The sequence below is a fragment of the Erpetoichthys calabaricus genome, chromosome 11 (genome assembly GCF_900747795.2).
Source record: "Erpetoichthys calabaricus chromosome 11, fErpCal1.3, whole genome shotgun sequence".
Classification (NCBI taxonomy): domain Eukaryota; kingdom Metazoa; phylum Chordata; class Cladistia; order Polypteriformes; family Polypteridae; genus Erpetoichthys; species Erpetoichthys calabaricus.
In genome coordinates this window covers 39,974,703-39,995,573 of record NC_041404.2, presented here as the reverse complement: position 1 = coordinate 39,995,573, position 20,871 = coordinate 39,974,703, and the positions used below count along the sequence as shown (strand labels likewise).

The following is a 20,871-nucleotide window of genomic DNA, read 5'->3' as shown; positions in this document are numbered from 1 at the left end:
ATTGTTAGTCTGGTTGTTGAATACTGCTATGATTCTCTTTCTTTGCCCCCAAGCACTGATCTCATTAGCTTTACCGGTTTACTCTGTCTGTCCACAACTTTGAGTTTTCCTTGTCATCTGAAAGCTCTTTTAGTTTATTTTATTCACCATAATCTCAACATAGACTTGGCATCTTCCTAACACTTCTCCTGTTGCCAATTATCTCACATCATGAAATCATACACCTTTATATGCTGATATGCCAAGGTGGCTAGATTCTCATGCTCTTATTTCCTTCTGATCCATTTGTGTTCTATTCTATTCACCTCCATTATCCGAGTCTGAGTTACCCTAATTGATTAAACTTCCACTTCAATAGGAGGTGCTGATTAGTCAGCCTCCTACCGGTGGCTTGGCACTTTGTGGGCCTGTGAGACTCATAGTGGCACTGATTGTCTAAAAAGGTGCCCATCCTCAGCCCTATATCTTCACTAATGATTCATTTGAAAGCTCCAGCCTCACTGTTACCGATTACCGTTAACATCTACCCCATGAATTAAACTAATTACACCTGTACTTCTAATTTATAGTGTCACAACTGATCTTTGGGGGTGAGTGGGCTGGCCCCCTTCTCAAACAGACTGAAGGTAACTGAATGGCATAAAAGATATCAGAACTAAATGAATTTTCCAAAATAACAGTCAGAAATGACAGCAAAGAACATGAGAGGCTAAAGCGATCACCAAAACACAGGTCTTTCATAAACCTAAAGTCAAAATAAAATAAAAGTTAAAACCAAAATCCATTCTACATTATTTATTTTACATTGCTCATGACAAGTCTTTCATGAATTCATTCCTGTAACATTTTTATTTTATAGTTTGGATCAGGCCAGGGGTGCGAAAAATCGGTCCCGGAGGGCCGCAGTGGATGCAGGTTTTTGTTCCAACAAATTTGCTTAATTAGAAAACAATCCTTGCCAATAATTTAGTTTCATGGCTTGTTTGTGCTTTCACTCTGCCACGTCAGGTCATTCTCATATTCCATATTTTTTTTCCTTTCTGAGGATATCCATCCATCCATCCATTTTCCAACCCGCTGAATCCAAACAGGGTCACGGGGGTCTGCTGGAGCCAATCCCAGCCAACACAGGGCACAAGGCAGGAAACAATCCTGGGCAGGGTGCCAACCCACTGCAGGACACACACAAACACACCCACACACCAAGGCCAATTTAGGGATTTAAGAATCGCCAATCCACCTAACCTGCATGTCTTTGGACTGTGGGAGGAAACCGGAGCCCCCGGAGGAAACCCACGCAGACACAGGGAGCACATGCAAACTCCACACAGGGAGGACCCGGGAATTGAACCCAGGTCCCCAGATCTCCCAACTGCGAGGCAGCAGCGCTACCCACTGCGCCACCGTGCCGCCTTTCTGAGGATATCATCCAAATAATTTGAAGTCTAAAATGGATGAGCAGTTCTCAGTCCTTCACTTTTTTCTCTTCACCTTCCTTTCAAGTATTTAGTTAAATCAAATAGTGCACGATACATACACAGAGGTCTAAATGGAAGCAAGGCAAATGGACAAATGGTGTTTACTTTTGTCATTTGCATTTTATTGCTAATAAGGAGCAATTAAAAAACGAGAATACAGTTGTTTAAGACTAAAATAAGGGTTCAAAATCTTAATGAGCAAGACATTTAAAATGAAGCAGAAGTGTTACTTGAGCAATAATTGCTTCTTATTAAGTAATTGGGTTGGAACAAAAACCTGCAGCCACTGCGGCCCTCCAGGAATGACTTTGCCCACCCCTGGATTAGGCTAATGTACACCACTGTCTTTTGTAGCACGGCCAACATTAGGCCACGGTTCAAAGGACATGTGCATCATGTGGCTAACAACCATGGAACATCATAGCAACCAGATAAACAAGATGGCAGTACCGGTGAGCAACTAACACAAAAAAGGTAAAAAATAATGTCATTGGTATGATGTAGAGGAGAAAAAGATCAAAAAACCCTGGCCAATCAGATGAATATTAATTTACTATATTAAATAAAGAGTTAAAAAAGCACATTTAAAAAATAAAACAAATTAATTAATAAAGAAATAAGAATTACAAGAACAAAATTGAAATGATGAAAATTAAGAAAAAGAATAGAGAAAAAGCCAAAATTCCAAATGTTATGATTTTTGGACCAGACAGTACTTTTTGGTACTTTTGAGCTACAATTCCCTCATTTATCATGTGCTAAATTATTTTTATCATTACTTTTGGCTACTTTTTTGCTGATATTATGGCTTTATTTTTCATGTAAGTCACAATCTTGTTAGCAAGAGAACTCTGTTGTCATTACCCGGAAGTTGCATGGTGGTGACGTCATCACCCAGAGGACATCTAAAATAGTGGTGCAAGATTTTGGATTTGTGAAGGAAAATTTCTTCTAGGGAGTCAGGATTGTGCATGTTTTTGGTCTTTATATTTGGTAAACATTTTAATTTGATATTTGTGTGTGTGTGTGTGTTTGCGTCTCTGGTTTTGACCTTCTGTTTGCTTTTCAGACTGCCTTCCTCCTATCATTCCCTGTCCCAGTATAATTAATTTCACTGCTTTCCCTGTGGCAGTACACCAAAAATGTCAATAGTTAATTATTACTTCAAAATGAAGGTATTGTGTGTAAAAAATCCAAAATGTATACAAAAAAAGAAAGTGAAGAGAACAGGAATTAACAAACTAAGCAAAATCCATAATCTAAAATTTAAAGTCAAAGCTTTAGACATTAAAATTAAATTATCACAAGCACAAAGCACACCAAAGAATGGGCGCAGAAGAAGACAGCACACAGTTAATATCACTGCACTGAGGCAGTGGCTGATGGAACTCCAAACAGTCTCCAGGGGCAACAGAGAGACACATTAGAGCACCCAGGGCCTGTTATCTAATTAGTGGTCTCACCTCTCCACCATCAAATAAAATGAAAAACAAGACACAGAGGGGAATAAATTAAATTAACAGACAGAACTGGGATAACATAATTGACAATTACTGAGCATCTACCAGAGATTTTTGCAATTTTTTGCAAAAGACAGAGAATACAAAAAGCAAATGAAGCAAAAAATAAAGCATCAGTGTTATATGCCCGCTAGGTTGTGTTCCCTGGTGTCTGTTTATGTTCCTCTTTTATGTAATCGTTTATATTTTGTGAATAGTCTTCCATTTGAGGATTATTATGTCTGTATGCATAGCATCATATTTTTGTATGCCTCTTGAGTTCTGTGAGTGGTACCCCCAGGAGGCAAGACCACCCTAATATCGCCACTCCTGAGCCTTCCCTCGGGCTATTTAAGTCAGGTGAGAAAGCTTAGGAGTTTGGCATCATTTTGTTTGATTGGAGTATATGTGAGTGTTTGGCTTTGGTGACTTTTTTGCCTGTTTTCATGGAGTCAGCCTACAGATTGTGTATTTGGTACTAGTTTACTGTGGGTTGAATTTGTACTCACATCCCTTTGCCTTTTTAGCTCATATGAACATTTTTTCTACTTTTCTGTTTTGTTAATACATTTTCACATTTTGTTAATACTTTTTCATTTAATAAACCTCTTTGCTGCCCTTGGGTTGGTGGTTATCCTGCTTCTTGTGTCATGTTTTGATAGACTTGTGGACATTTCAAGTTGTTTTGCCCGCTCCCCATTTTTGAGGCTTGCTCTGTCTGAAACCAGCAGGTAGTATGTGGGGCCTGGCTGAGTTTAGGTGAATCTCTCCTGGGCAGGTTAGTAAAGATTCTGGCCTGCTTCTGGCATTATTTTTGGAATCTTCGCAACCTTTCGACCTCTGCGAATACTCCAAATCATGACACACAGAACAATGTTATGAATACCTTGGAGATATGTTCATGGTAGTTTTTGGAATAAAAAATCTGTAACCACAACATTAAATGTTAAGGCGGGTGAGACAAAAAAATAGCCAAAAAGTAAATGCAAAGGTCTGATCCAAGGTGTCCATCAACACTGTGTACCAAAATCAAAAAGCAAAGCCAAAATTACAGTCTAACAAAAAACAACTTGGGTCTGTCCTGACTCTACACTGTATCTCTTGACCTTAACTCGCTGACTAACTATCATGAAAACCAAACAAGCGCTCAGACAACAGAAAATGTGGATTGCCATCTTATGTAAGCAGAGGAAGATGTCAAGTGTATCTCATGATTTCAAATCATGTGAAAGGTAATTGGCACAGTAAACACAGACAACGGGGCCAAAAGGCAAAGAAACTCACAAAATGGCATCAACTATGCAAAAATCTAAATTGTGTTGTCAGAATAATAAAATTAGTAAACCAGTTTGAAGAAATATACAAAAGGCTTGTCAAAAAAACATGGATTTGTCACTAGTAAGACAAATATGACTCCATGATAATAATAAAAAATAGTGACAGAAATGTAAACAATAAAAAACAAAAATGAATATTGCACAAAAACAAAATTAAATGTGTACTACCAGGTGACAGAAAAAAATACAGCTGGCCACAAGAGCAATGAATGCACAGATCATGAGTTGAAACGTTACTGTAATGCAAATAAAAAAACGTGCTGTTACAGTTTACTAAATATGACTCATAATATTTAATATGTGTGTTTTATATGTGACTAGCAAAATACCCGCGCTTCGCAGCGGCGAAGTACTGCTTTAAAATTTTAAATAATAAACTGAGGGAAATTATACCAATAATTATTTGTTAAGGATCTCTTTGTATACCATGTTGTCAGTTCGCCCCTCCGGTTGTAATATGACCAAGTTGTGCGCTGAGCTTACTCTTGAGCATGCAACGTATAGTTGGCCATGTGAAAAGCAAATCAAGAACAGCAAGACCGCGCCAGCTGCGGAGCTCAGCTTGGAGCGAAATGAAGTGAATGAAATGAGGTGAATGGGAGGGGAGATGATCACGTGACTCCAACACCCGCCTTAACTCTCCATCCCTCCACAAACACAGTCTCCCGGATCCCAACTCTCCTTTATATATATAGATAAATAGCAAAATACCCGCGCTTCGCAGCGGAGAAGTAGTGTGTTAAAGAGGTTATGAAAAAGAAAAGGAAACATTTTAAAAATAACGTAACATGATTGTGAATGTAATTGTGTTGTCATTGTTATGAGTGTTGCTGTCTTTTATATATATAATATACACACACACACATAAACATATATACATATATATACATATCTACATATACACATATCTACATATATATATACATATACACATCCACATATATATACATATATATATATACACATATCAACATATATATATACACATAAATATATATATATATATATATATATATATATATATATATATATATATATATATATATATATATATATATATATATACATAAATATTTACATATCTACATATATATCTATATATATATATATGTGTAGATATGTATATATATGTGTATATATATGTAGATGTGTATATATCTAGACATACATATATACATAGATTGACACATATATATATACATATCTATATATATATATATATATATATATATATATATATATATATATATGTAATTGTGTTGTCATTGTTATGAGTGTTGCTGTCATATATATATATATATATATATATATATATATATATATATATATATAAATATATATATATATATATATAATATATGTGTATGTGTATATGTATATATATATGACAGCAACACTCATAACAATGACAACACAATTACATTGACAATCATGTTACGTTATTTTTAAAATGTTACCTTTAGTTTTTCATAACCTCTTTAACACACTACTTCTCCGCTGCGAAGCGTGGGTATTTTGCTAGTATATATATATATATATATATATATATATATATATATATATATATATATATATATATATATATATATATATATATACACTTATATATGTATACACACATATATATATATATATATATATATATATATATATATATATATATATATATATATATATATATACATACATACATATACACACATACATGCAGTTTCAATAACATAGAAATCAATATAAACAACATTAACATCATTATCATATGAGAATATGAAGTAATATATAAGAAGCACATTTCATATAAATATAAATTATTAAACAGTAAAATCTTCTTCTGTAATTTGCTACCGTGGCTATTCGTTTGTCTGTCCAGGATTTTAAATCACCTGTAGCTCGCAAACCGTTTCACCTATTGACTTGAAATCTGGTACACATATAGTACGTCACGTCTACTATCCGCTTTATGGGTGATGATTGTATTATTCTTTTTATCTTTATTTTATTTAATTGTAGAATCAACTCCTATCTGCGCACACCAGGGTGGATGCGTATGGTGTATTCACTCCACGTTATCGTGCATTGCGCTGTCACTGGTATTTTGATAAAAGAATTTGAACAACATATAAGAAGCGTATAAATTATTAAACAGTAAAACATTAACATTTAAGAAGTAAAGTTACATTAAGTACTACTGCAGTGCCTTCGGGTATACCTCATTTTTTGTTTGCCCATTACATGCTTAAATGTATACATTTTTTGGTGTACCTACCCGAGAACACGCGACATATAACCGAGCGTGGGAGAAGCATGGATTTTAAACACGTGTTGAGTTCATCTGCTGGTCTCCCTCGTGAAATAACTGGTAATGTTTGACTAAAATCTACAGCGAGTAAAACGACATTACCTCCTATTTTTTTTTTACGATCTCTGAGATCTTGCTTTTTTCGGTTCAAGGCTTCATAAGCTCTTTTATGTTGTATGGTGTACTTATCCCAAACCATCATCTTTGAATGTTGCAAGACTTTCGCCTTGTATGTAGATCGGGGTAATTACATTCATTGCATTCCTAGTCTGAATCACAATCTGATTGTATGGGTGGTTACCTGGCACTGTAGGGTTGCCACCCGTCCTTTAAAATACGGAATCGTCCCGTATTTGAGAATGAAATTGCGCGTCCCGTTTTGAATCAATACGGGACGGGATTTGTCCCGTATTTTTTTTATCATTTTTTTTAAAGCAGCGTCTCATGCAAATCATCCCACACGCATTTGATGAAGATGCCTCCTTTCCTACTTTTGATTGGGTAATACTTGATGTCATCGTTAGTTTGATTGGTCTTTTTAACTGTCCAGTGAGGAGGGCGGGTCTTTTAAGTAGAGTCTGCAAAGTGTTGGCACTGGGATGTGGCACCCGCTGCAGTATGCGTCCCTTATTTTTTTGTATTAAAAGTGGTAACCCTACCTGGCAGGTAACACTTATGTTTGGTCATGAAGTCGTCTAAAATCCGCCACGTGCCCTCTTTTAATTGTGAGAAACAGATATATATAGCCAAATTCTCGCGCTTCGTTACAGCGAAGTACTGCTTTTCATTTTTTAAGAAGAAAATAAAACCTTTTTAAACGGATCGAAAATATACCAATAACAATTTGTTAAGGATCTGTTTTTTTGTGAACCTCGCTTTTCACAGCTGTCGCGCTACGGTGTGTGTTTCGTTTATTTGACAGTATGTAGATCGTGGTAATTATATTCATGGCATTCGTTTTCTGAATCACAATCTGACTGTATGGATGGTTACCTGCCAGGTTACGCTTGTGGTTGGTCAGGAAGTCGCCTTACATCCGCCACGTGCCCTCTTTCTGTTCCCAGAAGCTGATCATAGAATGGTTTTAATAGTTTACTTTCAAATAATGCAAAGAGTATGCGACACGTGTTTCTCCCTAATTCTGGGCTCATCAGGCATACACACTCACTGCATCCCCTCTCAGGAATCGAATCTCTATCGTCAGCACCAGAGTTGAAGCCCCTAACGTTGCGGTCAGCAAGTCGGCTAACAACCGCCATGTGCCGTCTTTCAGTTGCGAGAAGCAGATCATAGAATGGTTGAAACTGTTGCCCCTAACGTTGCGCTACGGCGTGTGGTTCGTTTATACCTCGTGTCTTCTCATTAAACTTTTATCTCGCGAATATGTTATTGCAATCTGCAGCGGGAGCGTTTCTATAAACTTAATTTAAACTTACGTTTTACACCATGCTTTGTTTCCCTTATGAACATGCTTGTATGCTTCACTCGCTCGCTTCTTATTGTTTCGCTCCCTTCTCAATTGTTTAATGAATTTTTTGTTCTTCGCTGTTTGCGGCTCCTCCTTCATTTGTCCCTACTGCGTTCACAGTCTTTTCACGTGATTACGTGGGAGGCGTGATGACGTGACACTCAACTCCTCCTCCCACGGCCATCGAGCTGCCGTCCATTACAGTATATTGTGAAAAAAGAGGTTCCAGTTATGACCATTACACGTTGAATTTCGAAATGAAACCTGCCTAACTTTTGTAAGTAAGCTGTAAGGAATCAGCCTGCCAAATTTCAGCCTTCCACCTACACGGGAAGTTGCAGAATTAGTGATGAGTCAATCAGTCAGTCAGTCAGTCAGTCAGTCAGCGAGTCAGTGAGGGCTTTGCCTTTTATTAATTAGTATAGATTATTTAGAGAGATATAGTGTTAGTGCCCAGAGCTCATACAGGACATCTAGCATTAGCTCATTAGATCACAAGGAGTCACATGACCAACAATTCAAATGTTTAAAAAAAACACAGAATAGTGAAATGACAAATGTGTTTTAAAAGAGTGTTGGATTCTGGGGGATATGGAAATGTAAAAGAAAATACAAGAAATGGTATTATTGCCGTTAGAATATATATGTTTAAGCTTAGATAATCTAACCAATGTGTATATGCACAAACGAAGAAGCATAGGAGGGGGCTTGGTACTTCTTGGTCAACAAATTTCATGGTTAGCTAAAAGTAGCTTAACTACCAATCAACTAGACCAAGAGAACTTATTAGCTGTCCAGTTTCAGCACATGCAACATTATACTTAAAGCAGCCTTTAAAGACACCCTATAAAGAACAGGATTTTAAAAGCATTTTCAGAGATCTCACAACAGGCACAGAGAGAGAAGACAACCATACCAAATTTTCCATCTACAAGAACATCCCAACACTCACTAGCATCACATCTGGCTTCAGAAGACAAAGACTACAACAGCTAAAGTTACAGGCACCCAATACGAAGCTTTATGTGTGACCCTGATTTAAATCGTTTTTAATATTTAACACACTGTGCGTGGGGCCCATGATCAGAAAACTGATTGTTTGGGCGCCAGTTGAGGATTTACAGACATTCACAGTTCAGGAGCTCCGCTGGATTGCACATTTTTGTCACTTGGTTTATTTGACTTGACATGAGTCACATAACTCCTCCCACAACCCGGTACATCACTGTGGTATAATGTAAAGTTCAGCTTGACTTTATTGGGGTTACTGTTGTTTCAGGAATCCTCAATTTAATGTTGTTGATAGTCACCTGTTATGATCAATTTAAATTAATGAGCAAAGGGATTGCTTCAAGTCAATACCAGACAGGAGCGCAGAGAACAAAAAAATCAAAAGCGTGAAGAAGCAGCTCATGCTGCATATGTTGATGTGTTTTAGAGATCTAAATTTTTCCAACTTCCAGTAAGCTAGCTAACATTTATCAACTGCCACTACACTAAAGCTAGCAGTTTACTGGAGCAACAATGAGGACGTATTATGTGTTTTAGCTTTGATATTGAGAGTTTAACAGATATTATCTGAGGGGACCCAAGAAGATTCCACTTAGGGCCCAAGTTTGATTACGGGTGCCACTGTTTGTAATAAGTGTATAAGTTTAATATGTCACTATGTGCTCTGTGCAAATATTTTATAAATCTGCCTTTGTCTGCTCACATGTACAGAACCTGATTTAGCACAGGAGTTTACCATTTAAGAACTGCTAGGCAAAGCACAAGACAAGATAGATAAAGACAGCTGGGGAAACGTGCACTATTTTTCATCTGTCGGAGTCAGCATGAAATTGTATCCTCTTTGCCTTGGTTGGAATTGTATTATTCACCTAAGTGGGGGCCTGCGCATGAAGAAAGAATATAAAACCTTGGAACATTGCCCGGCACACCTTTGAAGCCGACGGACAGATGAGAGATAACGTCATCCGATCCAGAAAATCCTTCCAACGCAGCAACGAAAATGGCAGACTCCATACATTGGGCCCCCACTCCTGAACTGGGTTCTTGTCATGGCTTCCTTCGTCTGTTATGCAGCCATCATTAAAGAAAGCTAAGTTATTTCTCCTAGGTGATTTCTTACTGCCGTATCACTAAGGGAGGGGTATCACCTTTTTATATTATATCTATAGTTTCGGGTTATGTAACACACCGCAATTACAAAAGAACTTATTCGAACAAGGGAGCTAGCGCCCCCTGCTGGATACACTGTTCAACATTTATGTTTTACCCAGCATTTCTCACCTGCCTGGGGTTCGCAGTTGTGTTTCTTGCATGTATTGTTTAATTGTATGGTATTTATTTGTATTAATGTTTATTTTTTTAATTCTGTACATTTTTCTGTGTGTTTACTTGCCTATGTCATATCCCATGTGTTTTGTGGGTGGTTCCCCAAGGGGTGGGGCCACCTGCCAATCACCACCTGGAACAGCCCTCCACACGATTTATGGGAAGGCCTTCCATTGTTCCTGACAGTTCATTTTGAATGCACTAGAGAGTGGAGTGTTTCTTGTGTTTACTGTGCCTTGTGCTGTTGCTTTTGTGTTTACTGGGTTTTTCAAACCTGTGCTCAGTTTCTCAACTACGTCTTTGGATTTTGTATTGGGACTGTGTTTATGGATTTTTGAACCTGTGCTCTATTTTTGACTACACCTTTGGATTCTGATTTGGGGCTTTGTTTGCTGAGGTTACCTTGTCTGTTCAGGCAATTGTTCTGAGTTCTTCGGAACTTCATCTTGTCATGATTTAGGCTGGAAATTAATACTTTGCCTTTAAGAGAAGCCATATTGCATACTGTTGTCAGAATCACAACCCTCGTTTCTAGGGGTGGAGTTTCCAGGGTTGTGACTTTGACTGAACCAGCAACCGGCATAAAAGATCAGCCTTGGCCATGAACCTTATCCAATCTGCGGATAAATCCTTGCTTCCTTTTGAGTTATTCTGTATTTAATCTTCTAGTTTTGCCAGGTTTTCGACTCATTGCCTGCATTTTTTTACTTCGATTTTGCTTCTCGTCTGGGTTTCAGTTGCTACAGCTTATTTTAATTTTCTTTTGTATTGCCTTTTGCCCACTTCTCATGGTTTACTCAGAAATTCAGTATCCTGTTTTCCTTTTCCTGATGAGTCAGGACACATCTATTGCAGAGCCTTTTGACACAAAAAACGTTTATTTTATAAAGATTGTTCTGGCTCTTTCTTGTATCTAGTTGAGGTTTGACAGTATTTCCCTCCCTTAGAGGGCAATTTTTGAAAGTGCTGCTGGAGCTTCTGTGGTTTTAGGACTCTCCAGTCACAACAATTTATGCCTGGTTTTCCTGCAAATAAACACAAGTAATGACTGAAATAAAGTTTACTGACATTTAACCAGTGACTGATGAGAGATAATATAACAAGCTCTGTTCATTCAGGTGGAGTTCTTTTAAGGGGTATTGATTCAAGTGTGGACCAGTGGGTCCAGCCAATCAGTTTGTTGTATATGAAATTTTCCATTAAATTTTGTAGTTGATTGGGTATTGGTTATTTTCACTTTCCTTCAGTTTCAGAGTGGAATGTCAAATCCCATTGCTTTACTGAATTTTCAATAAATAAATTGATGGGGTGATGTTAAGGTGTATGTGTAACCTGATCGATAGTAGACATTAAACAGCAACTTAACAGAACCTTAAGTTGCTTAAGTGAATATTTTCAAGGATTATTTCTGACATGGCAAAACAAATAGAAATATCAAGGTTTTTCAAAAAGCCTCATTTAGATAAAGAGGAACGCCCTGGCACAAATGAGACACGCAATATACAACAGTTTGCAGCTGAGAAAATGACTGGAGCAAACATTTTAATCGCGTCTTCATCTGAGGAGACTCTGGCTTTAGCGGCCCCAAAAGACTGTACTGACAAAACCAGTGGCGTAGCTTGGGGGGGACATCTGTCCCTGGGTGCAGCATCCAGGGGGCACCAAATTGATGTTTCTTTCCTTTCCCCATTGCATTCTGCCAAACAGGAGGGAGCGCAAAATCTTCAGTTGTCCCCAGGTGCTGAAAACCCTAGCTACGCCTCTGGACAGAACCACCATTATAGCAAATGCCAATAATGAATTAATAAAGTGTTCTTAACATCTTACAGTATGACTAATCTTCCTTATTCATTCATATTATTACTAATTGTATACAGAAGACACCTCCTTCACTCCTCATCTTTGGGAGTGTTCTCCTCACCAAATCTACAAAGTCACACCTGCACTGCATTTCACTAATCCAATATAGAAGTGCAGACACCCAGCTCTTCAGTTTTACTTGGCATTGTTACGGGATGTTATCTAATAACTTGTCCCTCACTCTTCCAATGTCATTCCTTCCCTGATGTTATAACTAATCATTTGCAGGAGACATCAGTCTTCCCCTCCAAAATGTCGCTCTACATCTTTAGGGGGCCTCCTCCCCCTCAGTGTGTCTAATCATCCTGGTCACTCTTGTTTTGTATTGTCATCTATCATATGAAGGTCACTGACTCACCCTTCTAGAATGTTACTTCCCATCTTTAGGAGTCATTCTGTCTGACTGGTAGAGAAAAAGGGTGGCAACTGTCCCTTGGACTAGACACCTCATCAATGAGTGCTTCTATAATCTTGCACTGATGCTTACAATATTGTATATATAATATACAATATTTTCTGCTTTGCTCTCTGAAAGGCAATCATCTCAGCCACGACTAAGGTGAATGGCACTGAAGTAACCATACAGAAAATTGTAAAATCCTAAAATGTTCTCTTGTTGCTCTGAAAAAACTTCCAACTTAGGACTGGGAACGTTGGGACAACAAGAACACAAATTCACCACCTGCTCACATGTCCACCTGGTGAGGGGATACTACCCAGTGAACCATCCAGCATGCACGTCTACAGTAGCTTTGTTGCACATTGAGTTCACATTAGTCTGAATCTGTGCAGGTCAATAGCAGACAGAGTCCGCCGCTCACTGGATGAAGAACATCAAACAAACCAGCAGAATAAGATGGGAGCCTCAGAGGAACATCTGAAGGACAAGAATGCAAGGACATTCTGACAGGAGAGGACACAAAGCAGATGGGAAATGCTTTGCTTGGCTGGTTGTAAGATAAGTGTGTGGAGGGAAAGGAGAATTTAGGAAGGCACTTGAGGAACGGGTCTTGAGGGTTTCTGCCTACAAAGGTAGGAAATAGCTGGAGTACGACTCATTATAACAATCCTGATGATATTAAAGAGGCAAGGGGGTACAACCACAAGGTGATGTTAGTATGAAATAGCATCTTTCTGTAACAGTCGAATATGGGGAGACAATAAGGGGAGGGGGGGACGTGCTGCTGAATAGCCCAGGGACAAGAAGGTCATTTTTGGTACTGTTTACAACATACATGGTTTGGGACACTCAAGTATTATTATATTAGACCAAATGGACAACCCGTTTATCAAATAAAAAAATATGAGGTCTGCGTTGATTACTTAGATTTCAACCTAATTTAGATGGGTAGCACACATTGTCTAATAAACTTACAGTGCCATGTGTCACCTTTAGGGACTTATTAATCATCCCTGTCACATTTGCTTCTGATTATCACTAATAACATGTGGGAAATAATTGACAACTTTTATTTTATTGTTTCACTCCTCTGACAGTGTCACTTATAATTGTTAGGGTCCACACTTCCCCACAATATCACTAATCATCCACATCCTACGTCTCACATTTTTATCACATGTAGGAGACAACTACTCATTCTTTTAAAGTGTTAGGGGGTGCTTCATTCCCACCCAGGTGAAGAACAGATGCAGCCTTTTCAAGGAGTAGGCACACAAGTCTATCATGGTGCACTAATGTTTCTGATTTATTTCCTTTGCAGAGCTGCTTCTCTAATTACATTGAATGAACACAGGACAGTGGAAAGCAGAGCCATTCCAGGTCATCCCAGTTTATGTTACTGTCACATCTCACACAATGACACTTCTCATTGTAATCATTTCTTGGAACTTTGAAGCCTGAGCAGAACATAATACATATAACAAACAAGAGGAGACCATCCAGTCCATCAAGCCCATTTGTGTATCTAACAGCTAAGCTGTCCCAGTATCTCATCCAGGCCCTTCTTAAAGGTTTCTGCTTCAACTTCATGACTCAGTATTTGGTTCCAGAGAATCACAACTCTTTGAATAATGAAGATCTTCCTGGCTTTAGTTTTAAATGCTCCTCCCTTTAATTTCTACTGATGTCCTTGAGTACCTGATTCACCCTTAAGCTGAAAGAATATCGTTGTTGGGTGTACTTCATCAAAAGTCATGGCTTTCTTTTTTTGGGGGGATATTTAGGTCAAAAAATTTCTGGTAGAGATGTCAAGACCAGTTGATGCCAAAAAGACCTCAGTCAGTCTGAAAGGCATCTACCTGTACCCAAGGAAGGTGACATTCTATGAGTGACAAACAGGAGGTGATTCTAAGTGTTTGCCCGCAAGATTTCTTGGTTTGCCTCACAATGATTGCCTCAACATGGTCACCTCTTGTCATTGAGGACATTACAGGGCCATGCAGACCTGAGAGGAGAGAGAAAGGGGAGGAGCACGCATTGATACAGTGTGTTGCCATACCCTCTACACGACAAGCCACCTCAGGATCCCAAATTAGGACACCTCACCACACACCACACTACTTCAGATGAAATGAAACAGGGTTTTTTACGTGGCTGCAGTGCCAATCCTGCCACCAACCCCCAAGTTTTCCTAGCAAGTTGGAGGACCTGCTTTGCAGGGCTGGATGCAGGTTAACGTCATACTCAGGACAGAGCAATCGCAGGTTAAGGGCCTTACTCAAGGGATTCAAACCAGCAACAGATTCCTAGCCTCAGAACCCCCACTCTGCCTAACTATACCTGGAAGAAAAACTTATAAAAGTAATCATTAATAGCACCTATTGTGTTGAGGCAATCAGGGGGTGAGAAGAAGATCAAAAAAGGAACATAAACCAGAGAACTCAATAAAAAAAAGAGACAACTGGCAAGTGGTGCACTTTTTATATCTAACTGCACACTCCAGCAGAGTAGACTGCTTTCTTACCTTCTGGAAGAATTCTTCTCCAGTCAGGCCATTCCCAGTTCCTGGAGCTGAAAAGAAGGAAACACAAGAAAAGTTTGGTTGAGGACAGTGATGTTTATTGTCACAAGCTGCTTCTCCAACCTGAGACTTCCTTGTCTTGATAAAAGGAACAGTATTGGACACTGCTAGTGTCAATTGAACAAAATGTTTCATGAAACAGAAGCTCATGTCACACATGCAAGTCATCCTCAGAAACTAGTCTTGAATAAATGAAAGCTGGAGTCCATATTGTGGGAAAATCGACTTGCTGGGTCAGCTTGGTGAGATTTTATGCAATCACACACTCCGTCAAGTCCTGTCCAGGGAGTACCAGGCCTAAGGTAACACACACACCTTGACGATGGTGCCAGTTCATCACAGGTGAATGGATGGCTACTGCTGCATCTAACTCTTTTATACCTTATGATTTTGTTCCTACTATACTGACACAAACACTGCTATGCTGTTTATCAACTCCTCCAGACATTTACACTGTTATATTTTATACTCCTGTTCCATTTAAATTTCTGTTTAATTTGCTTTTATAGTGCCTTGTAATAGTATTTGCTGCAAAGACATTAAATAAAATGAAGACTGATTGATAATGTAGCAGGCCACGGTCAGGCTGGAGTGAGCTTGCTTCTTCTTTTTCGTCCTGTAAATGAGCATCTTACACATATTACCAGCATCTCATCCATCTTCATCGAGTCTGACAGTGTATTTGAATTTCATTTTTAACAGCAGCAGCTGGCAATATTGCTTTTCACCTTTTAAAAAATTTGGCTTGATAAAGGGAAATAGCCTCAGCCTGAGGCGTGCAAAGGCGAGCTCCCCGAGAAGAATTTGTTTCTGCAGTTCTAGCCTGATCAAAGACATATATCATCAGGGATTGGGGGAGGGGATGGGTGGGGGGAGTTTGTGTTGACAAGGGTAAGGAGACCAACCAACCCCCCTCACTCCTCCTGTCACTTCACTTCTCATTGGAGTTAACACATGAGCAGGGGTCACAGGTCCAGGGGACCTACCAGCATGAGCACTTCACAAAAGCATCACTAGGGGTCACTAGACAAGCTTAATGTGTGATCTTAACATGTACAGCACAGACAACAGGTGCGAACCAGGACAGAGAAAGAGGCAGATGGGCATCTTTGCATGTGGCAGGAAGTGGGCAGCAAGAGCCCAAGAGCTGACATGCCAGACCCTGACAGCTTTAAAGTGCACTTTACACAAGACATTCATATGAGACAATGAACTTCATCCCTATAGACACTGGGGATTTTAAAGACACATTGTAACAAATAAGAAAAAAATGTGCCAGGAGATGGCCTCAGCCATGGCATTGCACTTCAAGACTATTAATAGTTAGCTGAAGAATTTGTAAGAGAAGACAAGCTGTGCACCTCTATTGTGATCTCAATACTAAGATGTCATCCCCAGAGTGTCATCAGCGCCTCACCTAACTGCTGCCCATCATTTCAGTCTAGCTATATACAGTATCTCTATATTCTAATATATAAAGCAGAGTCTATGTTTGTTTGTCCGCCATACAAATCTGCACCGGGCGTTCGGTCGCCACCAAACTGGGCATGGGGCTTCTGTGTGACCAGGAGGAGGTCATAGAGTATGTTTGGCTGGGAAAAATGTCCTTGGTCAAGCGCAGGACACCTTTTGACCAACACAACATTTGCAAAAAGTCCCCATACTTATCATGGACAACATGGCCGCACGTTACAACAGACATTAAAGGGTGGCACCATCTAGCGGCACGATTGGTCTCTGTGCATCCCTCTTTACCAATGTTTCTTTAAATTACATTGCAGAAGTGTCCAAGTATCAGAAAACCGACTGCTTTCATCGCGTGAAGGGGAACTGCCGTATGGATGTAAAATTGTGAAGGACCCAGTGTGTGTGACTGGCTTTGCGTATTTGTGGTGCTATTTGCTCGCTTTCCGACTCACGTTAAGATTTCAGTCTTGGTCTTTCTGACTGACTGGTGCTATTTGTTCGCTTTCCGACGTATTGTAAATAACGTACATTCATCTCACTCTGGTGAGATATCCCTTGCTTGTGATAAAAGCTTGAAGTCTGCAAAATTTTCTCTTCAGCATATGAAAAGTGGGCTTAATTGTATTTAAAGCGGGTGATTGGCTTGGCCATTCAAGAATTTTCCGTTTTTAGCTTTGAAAAACTCCTGTGTGGCCTCAATGTTTGGCTTATTATGTTATTGTAGAATGAAGTGCCATCCAGTGAGTATGGAGGCTTTTACAGGACCTTGAGCAGATCAGATGTTTCTGTACACCTCAGAATTCACTGTGCCACTGCCGTGAGCAGTTCCATCATCAGTGAAGAGAAGTGTGCCAGGAACTGTGCCCAAGCCATAACACCCCTGCCACCATGTTTAACAAATGAGGTGGTCTGCTTTGGATCTTAGGCAGTTCCTTTTCGTCTTCACACTTTGCTCTCACCATCACTCTGTTGCAGAGTCTCGTTTCTCCACAAGACCTTTTCCCAGAATTCTGCAGGTTCTTTAAAGACCAATACCAGTCCCTTTGTGATTACTGAGCTCACCAGTGTGTTCTTTCTTCTTAATTTTATTCCAGACAATTGATTTAGGTAATCCAGAGGTTTTACCAATGTCTCTGATGGTTTTATTCTTATTTCTCAGACTCATAATGACTTTTTTGACTTTCATTGGCACAGCTCTTGTCCTCATGTTGAACAATGGCAACTGCAGACTCCAAAAGATAGAAGTAAGCTGAGGTATCTGATGAAGCCATGAAACCCACCTGAGGAATCAGACACATGTGATGCCAATTGTCCCAAATATTAAGGTGCCCTGAAATGGGGGGAATGGTCATGTAAAAAAAAGTGTCATCATTTCTACACAGATTCACCGAAATATACGTAAATTCCCTTTAATGAAAGTCTGCAATGTGCACTTTAATCACAATGTCTGAATTGTTTGATTTGTAATTTTAAACTGTGGAACAGAGGAGTAAATCAAGGAAAAATGTGTCTTAGTCCCAAACATTATGGAGGGCTCTGTACTTTACATTACATATCTATGTACCTGACAACATGATTTGAGCATTCACTCTTAAAAATAGTGCTCTGTGATGTCACTTTACTGGGTTGTGTGCTTTCTTGTAGAACAATTGCTTGACAATGAACTATTTAATTCTGAGAAGGGCCTGCAGCCTAGCCTGCCGACAAAATAGAAATATTAAATGTATAGCAGGCTATAGCAGGAGACTAACAGATCAAGAAAACCTACATTGGCTTTTAAAGTCCTTTTAAAATCATGCAATATATCACAAATCTGTTATTTCTAATCAAGTTTATTTATAAAACCTGTTACGGACCTCAATAAACGAGGCTACTTTCTAGAACTTTCAGGTGGATGGCTCTTTTGGAGACCAAAAATGACTCCAATTTAGCGTCGCTCTGGAAAAAAAAAAACCTCATTAGCGCCTTTCTTTTTAAGGACGTATGGTACCATAAAAGGAAAATATATACATTGTAATTTAACATTCCACCTTTTCACCCCAGGACGGCCATGAATTGACACAAATGCCGACACGCCCCCTCCGAAATCTCCAAGGGTAACCACCTCAGCCTGTCGACGTGCCTCCGCCTTCTTTTGCTTTCTTTTTTTCTCGCTGCGAAAGTCGGTGGCGCTCTCCAGAGTTCTGACTTCTTATTTGATTTTATGTCATTGTGGTTCACGTTTTGCACCACACGCCCTCGTTTCGTTCTGATTTTTATAAAGACTCGACCCCGGGACTGTGTACACCCAAAGCTTTCCACGGCTTCTCGTTTACCCGGGGAAGAATCGCACAGGTGTCTACCAAGGGCACTGCGATCACTTATTTTATCATGTCTAGCTATTAACGTTTGTCAGCTACAATTTGATATTAATGCCAAACAAGGAAATGTTAGAATATATAGTACTTGAGATTACACTAGTCTGTCGGGTTACTCACTTTATGTGAGTACAAGCGTGCGGGTCTGACCTGTGCTGCTGACTCCACGCGCGTAGTGAAAAGCAGGAGAATGATTGGTAGTTTGTTTCATGTAATTCCTTCATTTTAACCAGTAAAATTACCGTTCACTTCTTTTTTTATCAGTTTAATTTCAATAGCAGCCTGCTCTCAGATTTGAGGGGGTCTTACGAAGTTACAGCGCTGGAAATGGTAACTGGACGTTGAGAGAGCAAAACGTGAAGAACTTCACGAGAGATCGGCCTCTAGCTTTCAGATCGATGCATTGTGTCGACGGTGAATTGCGATGCAAATCCATGTGGAGTGAAGTCGGTGTCACGAGGCTTACAAACAACAAGGAAAGTCGGGCAACAACTCAAGATTGTGTGTGCACGTTTCACGGGGTCTCAAGAGCTGGAAATCCGCACTCTGCCCATGGACGGATAAGCCGTTTACGGCAGTCATAGCAGTGGATACTCACTGTACAGCATCTCTTCTAGCTTCTTCCTGTCAATCCTGAACCTCTCCTCTATCCACTCGGGGTCACCGGCCGCAGTCTCTGTTCGCACAGACATAGTAAGGTCAGCGGTGTCGGGGGGCACCACCTGGTCAATTTGGCTGCCCGCAGAGTGAAGTTTCTTCTCCGCGGTGGCCATTACCAGTCAGAGTGTCCGGAAGCAGTGAAGAGCAAAGATAAATGAGTTGAGGAATCCATAGGAGCCTTCAAACAGTAACTCTGTCTGAGAAGCCCAGCCCCTCTCCCCCTCCTCTCTTCAGACTCATTTACATTTGCCTACTTGCTGTTAATGGCCGAATTCACTCGCAGGGGGCTGGGTGCAAGAGATGGAAGCAGCTGTTTACCCCAAACACCACACAGTGTGAATGCTCGAAATGCCAATGGGGTATTGTAAAGAAAGTTTGTATCTGTCTGGAATTCTGGGCCAGAAGAAGGTTAGTGTGCTAGAAGAGGTCCTGAAACTTTTACATGTGCATTCAAATAAGGGGTGGGGGGGGGGGGGTGTTTGGGAGCATGCGCTGATAGCATGTTGTGGCACCTACCACATGACAAACTACCAGGATTGGGACCCCAGTGCAGCAGGTGACACCTCGATACCACATTGAAACAGTGTGAAGTTTTTCATTGTGGCTGGAGTGCCAATCCTGCCACCAACCCCCATGTTTTCCCTGTAAATTAGAGGACCTGCTTGCTGGGCTGAATGCAGATTAACGTCATACCCAGGACGGAGCAATTGCAGGTTAAGGGCCTTGCTCAAAGGCCCAATGGAATAAGGTCACTTCTGCCGTTTTACGGGATTTGAAGTGGCAATCTTCCGATTACTGGCACAGATCTCTAACCTCAGCGCCACCACTCTGCAAAGTCAAGTAAAATGACATCTTTTTTTGGCTAACTGAACCAAATACAATATGCAAGCTTATGAGGCAACTGAGGCCTCTTCTTCAGACATGTTGTAATTAAGTACAATCAATTACAACCTGCCTGAAGAAATCAATTACAATCAATTACAACCTGTCAGAAGAAGGAGCCTCAGTTGCCTCATAAGCTTGCATATTGTAATTGGTTCAGTTAGCCAATAAAAGGTGTCATTTTCCTGGTCTTCTCATTGCATCCATAATGGCTAACACAGTACAACACTCTACTACTAACAGTGC

The 20,871-nt window shown here is 39.8% G+C and overlaps 1 protein-coding gene across 1 annotated transcript in view; it reads right to left on the bottom strand.

The window, feature by feature from the left end:
• bicc2 (bicaudal C homolog 2) overlaps positions 1–20,163 on the bottom strand; it is a 76,373-nt gene extending 56,210 nt beyond the window's left edge. Inside the window, 2 exon segments of the mRNA XM_051933858.1 lie at positions 15,203–15,249; positions 19,682–20,163. Coding sequence (XP_051789818.1) covers positions 15,203–15,249; positions 19,682–19,856 — 222 coding nt within the window. The 5' untranslated portion in view covers positions 19,857–20,163.
• Positions 20,164–20,871: the final 708 nt, after the last annotated feature.